The sequence below is a fragment of the Brachyistius frenatus genome, unplaced genomic scaffold, assembly GCF_029030835.1.
Source record: "Brachyistius frenatus isolate BFR_SWC_R1_liver_20210118 unplaced genomic scaffold, ASM2903083v1 Contig_30, whole genome shotgun sequence".
Classification (NCBI taxonomy): domain Eukaryota; kingdom Metazoa; phylum Chordata; class Actinopteri; family Embiotocidae; genus Brachyistius; species Brachyistius frenatus.
In genome coordinates this window covers 2,158,158-2,170,733 of record NW_027210629.1, presented here as the reverse complement: position 1 = coordinate 2,170,733, position 12,576 = coordinate 2,158,158, and the positions used below count along the sequence as shown (strand labels likewise).

Below are 12,576 nucleotides of genomic sequence, written 5' to 3'. Positions count from 1 at the left end.
GTAATTATATGTGTAGGTGTTTTCATGTACACATCAATTTTAGAACTGTGTGGTACACTCAAATAGGGTTTAAAAATGTACTGTTTGTGTCAAAACACAGACATGGACATCTCATAGTTCACTGCAGCACACTGGTGGAGAAAATCTAGAGGGGGTTGGTGAAGGGGGCTGGCATCAGAGATTCATAATGCTAATTTATTTCAGCACTACGCTGTATGTTTTTCTTTTCAGGCACAGAGTTTATACAGGCAATCGTGCCTGCAGTATTCCAGAAATAGGTATGGTGCAGAATGATGTTTTTTTTTTTGTTTTTTTAAATTTATAGTGCACACAATAGCACTGCTATTCTTTCATTCTGTCTTTGGTGCTTGCTTTCTTTCTATTAGATTATAGGAGCTTTCAGTACATCGACTACAGAATTCTTTAAATGAGAATACACAGCTGAACCTTTGTATATGCAGCCACCTACCAGTATTTTCTTAAAAATCAATCTGCTTATGCTCAATTTCCTTATGTCACTGCACCCGGCATGAGACAGGATTGACAGTGGAGTATCTGGGGAATAAAACTTCTCCTGGCTTGTCTCAGAACATAGAGAAGCAGACGGGCTGCTGCCGGGCCAGTCTTTGGTGTTACCCATACTGTTTACACAACGTATGTTTTTGTTTGGCACCACAATGAATTTCCCATTGGGGCTTGTGTGACAGCAGGTAATAGTTAAAAATGCTGTATCCCATCCCTCTGCATTTTCATAGTCGTTTGCTCCACTTATCTGCTTCTCTTAGTTTGTCTACCCCACTTCCCCCCTCTGCCTCTCTCACACATATACATGGGCACACAGAGCAAATACTCACATGCGCCTCTACACTTAAGCTGATTCAAAGACACCAGAGGCAGTTCGTCTGCTTCAATTAGTGTCCAGTGTCCAGTGTGTTGTCGTCACCCAGAATATATATTGCTGGTCAGTGCATGTGTGTCCATTCACGATTGACATGACCTTCCAGCTAAAACAAATCGCTGACATCAATCAGGTCACAGAGGAAGCTTGCAAATACTCAAGTATTCATGAGTTCACAAGGGTAAAAGCCATTATCACAAAAGTTGAAATTTAAAAAAAAAAAAGAAATCTATTTAATGCTCCTGTCTTAGCCACACTTTAGAAAAGGGCAGGATAAAAGATAAGACTGAGAACTAAAGCCTTATATGAATACTTAAACATTTAGGGAAACATGTTTGTTTGCCGCCTGACTGGGAGGTAAAGAAGATCAATATCCGTTTAATCTCTTTGAGTTCAGCAGCAAGGTTAGCCCACGACAACAGAGGAGGAAACTGCTCATTTTAGTCAAAATAGACGCTGCCAATACATCCAAGCACCACCTGGGTTTGTTCAGACATTTTACAGCATGCAAAGCTGGTCACTTCAGAACAACACTAATCAGACTGTGAATAATACTATTATTGGGTATGGCTGCTATTATCCCAATGGGTAAGCTAATGCCTTGTTGAAATACAATGTCTTGTTCTGTTCATCTACATGTATTAATGCACATCCTCATAGAGGCAACTTTGACAGAATGGGACAAACAGTTCTTCTACACTTCTACTGTTTGTGTTAAGGCTGCTCATGCCTTAAATATATAAATTCCAACAAGTTTTCCAACCTAGGCAACCATTTAGGCCCCACTAAACTATTGCTCACAGCTTCAGTTTTCTTGGCTGTGATTACAGTCTAGAAACCCTCTTCGCATTAACGTTTACCAGCCACTCTCAAGGGGGGACTAATCAAGCTAAGTGCGATGATGTCACACTCAAGTTTGTTTTTATAAATGTAATTGTAGCAGAGGTCGAGTTTCAGCGCTTATGGAGGTCGATGCCTATTGGTTAAAGGTTAATATGCGAGTTATACAATTAACTCAAGGTCTATGCCCATTAAAATGCAACTACTGTATGTGATTCACTACGGAGAGTGGCAAGACGGTCCAACAGATAGCAGGCTATCCCCGTATAGGTCTAGACACGAAATGACATGGTTAGGGTTAGGAAAAGATCATGTTTTGAGTAAAAATGTTATGGTTGTGCAACCTCCGTCACCATGACAACAGTAAATGCAGTTTGAACAAAACATCCCAACATATGGTTGGAAACAGAAAGGGAACAGCGGTCTCCTGCTATGTGAACCCCTCTCCCCCCACCCCCACACACACACTATAATTATTCCACTATAATAAATATCACATATTCTACCATTTTTGAGAAATTCCAACTTCTTTGAATGCTGTATAACTTTGGATGGCCCATCGATACAAGTGTTTCACCTTAAATAAATAAATGTTCCCAAAACATAATCAAGTTAACACAGTGTTTGCTCTTTCCTTCAAAATTAAACATTTTTCAATATCCAGTTTCTGCCCTTCCACGCAACATGGTGGCATCGGCATAGACCTCACATAAAATGCAAGGACAATATACAAGCAAAGAAAAGAAAATTACATACACGCACAGGCACGTACACACATAGAGCCCTATCAAGTGAAGATGACCGGGAAGGAAAGAAGTGGAGGGGAAAGAACCTGTGAAGCAGGACAAATCAATGACGTCCTCTCTTCACTCCCCCTCTCCATCTCTCCGCTCCTCAGTCCTTCCTTCCTGGTTCTTTTCACTTCCCCATTTGCCTATCAGCCATGCATCTTTTACTGCTTCTCGCTGTCTTCCACTTTCCGCCCTCTCTGTCCTCTCGGCAATCTCCCACCTGGCCTGGAGGTGGGAGAGACATACTGAATAAAGATTCATGCAAATCTACCTAACAGGACGGAAAATAGGGGGGAAATAGGGATCTTTGTCCCTTAGAGCAAAGATCACTAGCTTTCCACCCTTGAATCTGTTTATGTTTCTATGCAGATTTGCTTCTATCTCCCTATGATTTATTTATTTTACTTAACATCCTCTCTAAATTACGATCTGTGAATCATTTTTCTAACTCACACAATGCCCATCTCTCTAGCTGCCTTTGTCTCTATGTGACTCATCCAGTACTTTTTTCTTTAACCTCCTTCTCTTCATCACTCTATTTATCTCACCCTGTAGGACTTTTTTACATAATTGTAACAATCAGTTCCAGTGGTGCTGCCCCACATCTAACCTTCTTAAAATAGAGCTTGCTAACTTGCCCTTTAGAGCTGCATCCTCACTATTTTGTTTCATGACAGGAGGTTGTGTGTGAGGCTGCTGTATATCTAATCTAAATGTGTTTAACACCTTATAATGCCTATGTCCTTGTTATCAGCCATAGCATATTTGATATGATCAAGAAACTTGATCTGGCCTTTAAGTCTTACTGTTTTATCTCTGTATAAAGCTTAATGGTGCCTACTTTGAAACAGTGGTATATGTACAACTGTTACAACTGTTAAACAGCTTAACTAAAACCATGACCTCTAAAACATCTTACGATTTTGTGTTTGCATTGTATCTAATTTGGGCTTAAATTTGGATTCTATCAATTTGTCATTATGGTCTTGACTTAAATAACTAAACAAATGTTGGATAGACCGCCATACAATTTTAAGAGATTATTGTATCCACAGGATACATTAATGTCTCTGGGTAACATGGGTGTCTCTTCAAAACATTCAGAGTGCTCAGAGGATGAATTTATTGACCCCCTGACTTTACATATAGAAACACCAGCAGGTCAAAAGTTTCCAGAACAATATCCCAACATCTACTAAAAGGGCGTGCACAAAACTTTGCACAGACATCCATGGTTTTCTGAAGATGTATCCGAATGACACCAGTTTAAATTTAAAGTCATGGTTTTGAGTTATATGTCCTGACACATTGTTACTTTGACACACTGATAATTTGAATGAGGCATTAAAAATTGGTACAGACATTCATCTCTTCCTCAGGAAGAACTGCACCTTGTGTTCCTTGCTAATTAGCATGCGCTACCATGCGCTAACACAGTGATCACTATAACTACAAGCATTTTATTTTATGGTGGTAAAAATGGTGACACTTACAGACTCACAGAGCCACTAGCATACTGATGTATTGTTCTGCTAAGGAATGACAAAGCAACTATAGTTTGGGCTCCCAGTCCAATCTCAGACACATTGGATTTCAGCAGCTGATATCTGGATGAGTCGTGGTGGAATACTGAAGTGTGAACAGTAACATCTGAACAGAGACCAGCAACAGGATATTAGTCTGTAAGTCAATAACAGGTAAGCTTTGAGAAGACACAAAACATAGCAGTCAGTTGCTGTTTGCATGTCTTAGGACACTGTGCTGTGCCAGAGTAAGACCAGATATCTTCTCTATTAAAAGTAAATAAATAAATAGAATAAAAACAAACATTCAAAGGCAATTTATTAAGTCTATTCTGCTCTTTTCAAAGTTTTTACAGATATAAAATTGTCCCCAAGGACTACGGTGTCAAAGAAAAGCTTATTCAAAATAAAAGTCAAATTCTTCAGTGACACAAAAATAAAAGAAGAATGAAAGATATACTTTTTCAAAAAAGTAGTTGTGTACAATAAATTCAGTGGAGCTAAAACAAGTTAAATGAAAGATTTATCTAAGAAAGGTGGTTACAAGAATGAATTATTATAATACCCACAAGAAGACAAACTAAAGAGAAGCCTGATTCCGACTCAGGTTTTGATTTTGCAAGATAATAGTACAGTGAGGAAGGCTTCTGAGGCCCCACGACTCTGTGCAGGTCATTAACATAATTCACCATGTATGTGGGGTGAGACTGGAGATGATAATTAAAGGAGACCTCAATTTAAGAAGACTGCAGTTTGCAGGGCATTGATTCATATAAAGACGGAGAATATCCCTGTGTCTCCTCCAAAAGATGGAGAATATGTGCTGATGTATGAGAGCAAGGAGAGCATGAGTATGTGTGACAAAGTAACAGTGTAATGATTGTGACTCCATTATGACCTGGGCTGCTGTTTGTATCTCCTGTATGGGATCTATAACTACCAGGTCATCTATCGCCTTTCAAGCTGTCACTTGCTTTTCTGCTTGTTTTATTCACTCTTTACACACACCCCTCCACACACACACACACACACACACGCACACACACACACACACGCACGCACACACACACACGCACACACACGCACACCTTTTATCTCCTCAGTAAGCCACAACCCTTTTTTTATTGAGCTTGTTTTGAAGTATTTGATGCGGTTTTTCCTCTCTGAAGTCATTTAAGATGTCGCTGATAGCTAACGGAGCAATTACACGTGGCAGACTTGTCGTCTCTATGTATGATATCAGTGGACCCTGGCATGCCTGTGGATGTATAGATAGAGGGAGATATAGGCTCCCATGTATAGCCACTGAGGCTAATGGAGCAGACAGCCAATTCTACCACAGTGTAGTGGTAATAATTATGACTGATTTCAGGTGGCTGCTATTATCATTATCGCTAGACAACTGTATGCATATGTGTGAAGTATGATGGGGGTAAATGGCATGACATGGAATTGGGGATTGAAAAAGGGTGAAAGGAGATTAAGGAGCAGTGAAAGATTTAAAAATGACAGGCAGGACAAATTAATGGAAAATAAAATGAAGAAGGAAGGGAGTTGTAGAGAAGAGAAGAGGTCCTCGGAAGAATACATACATAGACACAAAAAAAGCTTGCATGTGTGCCTTTCATTAATGAGATTCTCATCGGGATAGGAAAATAAACTCAGGTTAAGTGGTATTCTCACTAGAATGTAGTGTTGATACCATAATTAGGACAGTATGCATTTACCACCATCAGGCTCATACACATTCACTTTATATCTCACTGTCCCAGTACAACTGCAATGTAGATTTATTATTTGGGGACTGTTGTCCATAATTCAGACATCTTTAATGGAGAATGGTGCTTGGGTACAAGAAAAATACATTTGACTTCATATGGTATGAAGCTTAATGTACATGGTCTGCAGATGAGGTCGGCAGAGAAAGAGAGAGCGCTACTGACTTACTGTATACATTATTAAGAGAAATAACTAATGTTACTTTCATTTGGCTCAAGAGTTAAACATGTGTTGTTTTTTTTCTTTCTTGAAAAGGTCATTGTCTGGTGAAACCTCAGTGTTCACAAGTAGGGAAACACACAATTAAGACAGACTGAAGGCTAAATAATTGAACAAAAGTTGCTAAGAATCAAATATTTATCAGGTCAGCCTTCTGTCATGTGACCATGGGGAATGTTAAATGCATGTCAACATTGAAATGTTGCAATACTGAAAAGAAGAATTAAATTAAGGTATATTCCTACATGATAAAGATAAAATGGACTCTGCTAAAACAATCAACCATTTTTTTGTATTTGACTGAAATGCAACTTTGTCAACAGTCTGTAAAGTTCCTTCATTTGATGGTTGTTGTTATTTTTGACTGCGGTCTTTCATCTGCAGTTTTGAACACAGCAGTTATACCAAAGACTACTATATTTTCAAAAATAATAAACGTTATAACAATATATTTGACTTAAGCCGATTATTCATAGCTTAGGTCACATTAGTTTATGTTTTTTCAGTTGTTTTTTTTTTATCAAATTACTGCAGAATTCCTGGATACGTTCAGGTCTTAGTACAAAGAAAGTACCATGACCAAACAGGACTTTGATATATGGATGCATAAGTAGACACCTTCATTGCACAGTGGTTATTCTCACAGTATAAGTCACGAATGATTAAAGAATTAAGTTTTGTCCCTCAAGCAATCGTTACATAAGGGAAACCATTACCCTTGGGTAAGACATGGTTACTTTTTATAATTATGAATTGACACTGAGCTCTTTATTCACTTCTAACCTAAGTTTATAATGCAGAGGAGAGAAATGATTTGTTCTGTAAAACATGTCTTGTCCTTCCCTATTACAATGGCACTGAGATGATATTATACTTAAAGCCAAGCTTTCTGTATACTAACAGATACGTTTGGGAAATACAGGTAATGCAATGATTGTTTCACTTATTTTCTACTGCTGTCTTAAGGTTTTAATTTCTTTTTAGCTTTTCCACTGCACACATTTATAACACCGGCTGTGTCAGGTAGGTATTTTCTCTGGCTTTTTCAAGTGGTGGAGTGGTCAGTGGCTGTTTAATTTCAGTAACCTTTCCTCCAGCCTGACACACAACTGCCAAGCTGTCATTGAGGGTTAGATGCTCGGTATGAACACCATTTAAGAGGTGGCCACACAATTTGGAAAGGCCAGTTCAGCTACATGAAAAACTTACAATACTGGCACTGTAAGAGGAATAACAGCCTCGCTTTAGTCATTTTATGCCATGTGTGAATTTAATTGAATCCCAATGACAGACCAACAAATGTTCAGAGTATTAAGGGAGACTGTGGCAGGAATATTGTATAACAAGTGCTTTAATTCCCTCAGAAGTAATTATGCTCTCTGATTAGGGAATTGTGTCTTAATGTAATTATGCTGTTCTTTAAAGATTAATTTTGTCTGTGATGGCATGCTGCGTTATGTTAGTGTCCCACCACATTATCCATAATCATAGCTCTCTGTTATCTATAAAGAAATACCTCTGGTGTGGAGGACAGCCACACTGTGTATATGTGTTCGAGGTGGTCTTGTTTTTGTGTGCTGCCTTTTGTGTAAGTGTGTAGTACCGAAGTGCATATACTGAACCTGCACAAACAGAGGCCTCTCTGTCCAATACAAACTTATGAAGATTATGCTTTGAAAGTGTGAGTCTCCTACCCCACACGTATAATCAATAAAAGTCAGTCATTCCTATTAGAAAGCTCTTTTTCTATCTGAGCCCATTAAAATGTTAAAAAAAACGTAAAAGAGTGAGAACAAATGAGTCTATAATTTTCTTATTCAAAGATACCCTGATATATTTCAAGGCAGCATGCCTTGGAGCTTTTAGTATGCCATGCTGTTTAAGTATAATAATAGAGGCACACAAATTCTAATCTTACATATTATATTTACATGACGTAAAGCATTTATATCCTAGATTTTTATTTACGGCATTAGTTGCTGAGTATACAGTACTTTTACAAACTCCAGACAAACACAGAGCAAGAAAACACATGCATGCATATGCACACACACTCACATAGTCACTGAGACAGTCTTATGAATATGTGTATGCGTGGCTATGAAGGGAAGGTATGTTTTTGATGAGGCATGTTAAAATTCATTACACATGTATCATTACCAAATACCACTTGAAAGTGCTTCTAATTAATCCAATTAACACAAAGCTTTATTGAATGGGAGGTGAGTTGCTTAGCTGATGCTGTATCTGACTGGTGCACAAAAAAAATAGAAAATGAACAAGCAGCCAGATACAGGAAAACAAAGAACATACAGAAGCATCAACTGCTTCTTTGTATTTCTTCTATGTGAATTATTTATGGTTCAGACTTTTAAAAACCCAACATATAAAAATCCAGATATAAACAAAGAAAAATTGCACATCTGTTCTCTGTCATACAGGGGTAACAAGGACAAGGAAATAATTACCTGAATAAATATGGGATGAAATAATGAAGAGAGCAGGTGCAGTGAAATTCCCTGGTAAATCCAGGACTTACGTAAATCCCCTCTGTGCATTTGTGAAGAAATTATTCCCCCTTCACCCACAATAGTGCACCACACAAGGGTTGTGATTAAATTACTTACCCTACTGACTCCTCGTCCCCTGTCTTCTCCATAATTTGTTCCCAGGATTTCAAAGAAGATATTGGGGTTACTGCCGTTGTCAGTGAACTCCAAGAAACTGGTGAGGCCGCTCACTCCAAACTGCAAGGACAAAATGAAATGTTTTTGTATCATTTGTGTCTATTTTAACATTATTGTTTGGTAAACGTTGTCTTTAAACCTTGCTAAAGAGTAATTGTCATCATTATGTCAATTCTCTTCAGCAATGCAATGTGTAAAACTCTGGCATTAATCATCTTCCCAACTTTTATGAAAAGCTTAGATCACTTTAATAAGTACAGGTACTGAATAGGCGAAATGGATTTGTTGTAACACTTCAATGTATGTGATTTAGTGTGTGTGCACATATCTGTAAGTTTCTGTGTCAAGAAAAAACAACATATAATATTGTTGCAGCGATGTTGTTACAAACTGAGCAGCCACGTCAGTTCTGCTCCAAGACATACACTGCACTGTGTGGTAAGTTACCTTCACTCTCAAGAAAAATAAAAATAAATAAAATATTGACAAATAAATATATATACATTTTGCCTGCCACTGTGGCTGCTTCAGGAAAAGTGTAGGTATATGGTCTGGGTTAAAATAATGAGTTGAACTGTGTTGTGCATTCAAATTATTATTTCCTTATACAACCATTGTTGTTATGGCAACAATAAAAGTGATTCAAAAACTTTCCCGACTTGTGGTTTGAAACAGGTAGTAAACACTGGTCTCCGACACCTATGTCGGCTATAGTATTGAATCAAAAGTTAAGCCTAAACTTTTAACTGGCCTCATCGACCCAGCCTGAGGAGCTTGGTCTGGAGCTGGATATATAGCAAGCAATCATATGTAGTCTGCCAAACACAACGCACACTGCAGGCTTTGGGGATTAATGTAACAGCAGTTTCACCTGCTACATTTTATTCCCTATCTGACGTTGTCAATGAACACCAAACAACAACAACATCAATAGAGCTCCTCATCAACAGCTGCAAATTAGTATTTAGCATTAGCATAATGGCCCCACATACCAAAACACTGATTAAACACACAGGCACACAAAGTAAAGAACACTGCTGATACACTGTAAAATGAAACTGATGCCAGGCTGTTGAACTCAACTATATTACTGCTTAGGCTCTTTAACACAGCACTGTTAAGACAGTCATCAGTGTTGGTTTATCAGCCAGTGCTGGCTGATGAAAGTGGTGCCAAACCCCAGCCTGATCTCAAGGTGAAATGCAGAGATAGATATAAAAGCCATTGCAGTGTATTTATTATTGTCTGACACTATTCCTAAATTCGCTTTTCACTTGGCTTCATCATTCAGTCAAACTGCCATGCCTGGAGTAGTTTTTTTTTATTTTTATTGATATCGAAACAGACGGCATTGATCCAACTGGATTTAACAGTGATGCAAGTGTTGCCAAACCTGAGCCTAAACTCAAGGTGAAATGCAGAGATTCCTTAAATCACAGCTGCAGGATGAAATCCTCCATCTGTCAAAAGTCAACTGTGCAGGAACTAAATAAAGTTTGCTGATTGATGCATGTCTTTTTTTTTTAAAGGTATGCAGTTCTTTGAATACATGATCACTTGGGTCGTGAAGTCTACTGAGCTTAGAACTCAGAAACTTTTAGTCAAAGTAATGAAAAAAAAATTGGATTTCCATGAACAATACAAAAATGGTATTATTTACAGCCTCCTCCTTGTCATTCTTTATCATTGGAGGGGATTTCAGTTATACCAAATGATTGCATGTATGAATGTAGTTTTTACTGTACTGTTTCAAATGGATTGCCAAGGAACAACAGTGCCTGGTCTCTCAAAAATCAATTTAATGAGCACTATATCTTGAAATGCAAATACATGCTCCCACAATGAAAAGTAAGAGATATATGATTTCCCACTGCTAAAAGATACACAAGACAGATATATCAATAGGAAGAAATATAACATTTTACTTGCACACTATAGTTGGGTTAGGTTATGGGCATACACTTTTGCTTTTAACTGTAGTAATTAAGCCTTACCTCCAAACTCACACAAACATGTTTTCTTCTGTGTCATTTTTGCCACATGTACTTGAGAAATTAAGTATTAATAAGCTCTTTTTAAAACAGGCATGTACCTACAAGTATCACAATGAGTAGAGCACCATGGGAGACTGATGAAATAAATGCACGGGCAAAAAACATATCAGAGTGGGGTGACTTTGAGTCATTGAAATCAACATTTCAAATAATTCAGGTAAGGGAAGGATTTCATTGTCTGTTTTATATTTTATTCTAATTGAATCAATAACTAACACTGTTTCTTTTAGTTTTCAGAACAACTCATCATCACATACAGTGCCTCTGTGCACCATGAGTAAGTAAGTTTACATTGGTTCAGAATTAACCTGTTCTAATTACTTTTTGATCAAAACTATGTTGAGGAGCACAATATATGAACCTTTGAGATGAATGATACAAATACGCAAAGTTTTCATCTGATGTGGTTTTTGTCACTCTTTCCTTTTGGAGGGATTTACTGAGAATCCAGCAGCAACTAAGCCTTCAAGTTTGAATACAACTATGGGTACACAAACTGATGGTCAAATTATTTTGATTACACTAGCCTCATTTAAGATGAACCAGGCCTACAGACAGCTGCTAACAGAATAAGTGTTTGGTCACTGATTATGTATATTAGTCAGAGAGACTGAATAAATTCCTATATCATAGACTGCATACAATGCATCCTAGTTTTAGTCTGTTGTATATGAAGACTGGAATACTGATTTCATTCTTTAAGAGTTTTGCAAATTCTTGTTGTTCTGGGTTTTGTACCCTCATGGTTGAAATGCACTTATTGTAAGTCGCTTTGGATAAAAGCGTCAGCTAAATGAAATGTAATGTAATGTAAATGTAAAAAAACATATGATATGTGGGATCTGAGGATTCTCATGACATCTGTACCCTGTGAAGCACTGACAGTCTAAATACATATCAATACCAGAAGCTATTATCTTGTATTCATTCTTCTGTATTTGGCGATTTATTATTGTTTTGAATTCATGTAGATGGAGAGTGACAGGTGTGGTAAGCTGAGTCATATATAGCAACAAACTGATACGATGCGATTTATATGAGAATGAATGTCAAATGGAAGTTAAACCATGAACAGACATCACATTTCGCTTTTAATTGGCAAGCCTCTTATAATTGAAACAATTGCAGACTGAGTACAAACTGATATCGGGGTCTGATAACATTCTTTGAATCGGATAAGATGTAGTCAGATCTAGATCTCAGTGTTTCTGCGACTTCATTTACAAACTTGACGGCAGCTTTTTATCTCTGCCCCCTGCTGCTGCCGCCTGCTCTCATGTGCATTCTAGGTGAGGCACAGGTAATCTCTATTTGACATCTTTTTCTCTCTCTTTTGTCTGAGGGTATATTTTTCTTGTCTTTTTTGACTATATTAGATAGGTCCATTAGAGACTGACAGCAAATGTGGGAAAAAGAGCAGAAGAAAGACTCGACACTAGTGACTCCTACGTGAGAATATTGTTCATAGACTTTAGTTAAGCTTTCAACACCATCATCCCTCAGCAGTTAATGTGGAAACTAGACCGGCTGGGCCTGAGCTCTTCTCTCTGTAATTGGTTGCTGGACTTTCTCAATGAGAGACCACAAGCAGTCCGGGTTGGCAACAATACGTCGAGACCATCACACTGAGCACGGGGGCTCCCCAAGGATGTGTGCCCAGCCCCCTGCTCTTCACCCTCCTAACTCATGACTGTGCACTGCTCTACAGAACCAATCACATCGTAAAAGTTTGGGGACGACACGACTGTGGTGGGTCTCATCCGCAACAACGATGAGGCAAACTAC

General features: G+C 38.1%; 1 protein-coding gene across 3 annotated transcripts in view; it reads right to left on the bottom strand.

The window, feature by feature from the left end:
- Positions 1-12,576, bottom strand: part of grid2 (glutamate receptor, ionotropic, delta 2) — a 475,952-nt gene that overhangs the window by 130,516 nt on the left and 332,860 nt on the right. For all 3 annotated transcript variants that reach the window (XM_069699497.1, XM_069699496.1, XM_069699495.1), the window contains exon 8: positions 8,678-8,797. In XM_069699497.1, the coding sequence (XP_069555598.1) occupies positions 8,678-8,797 (120 nt within the window). The remainder of the gene's footprint in view (positions 1-8,677; positions 8,798-12,576) is intronic.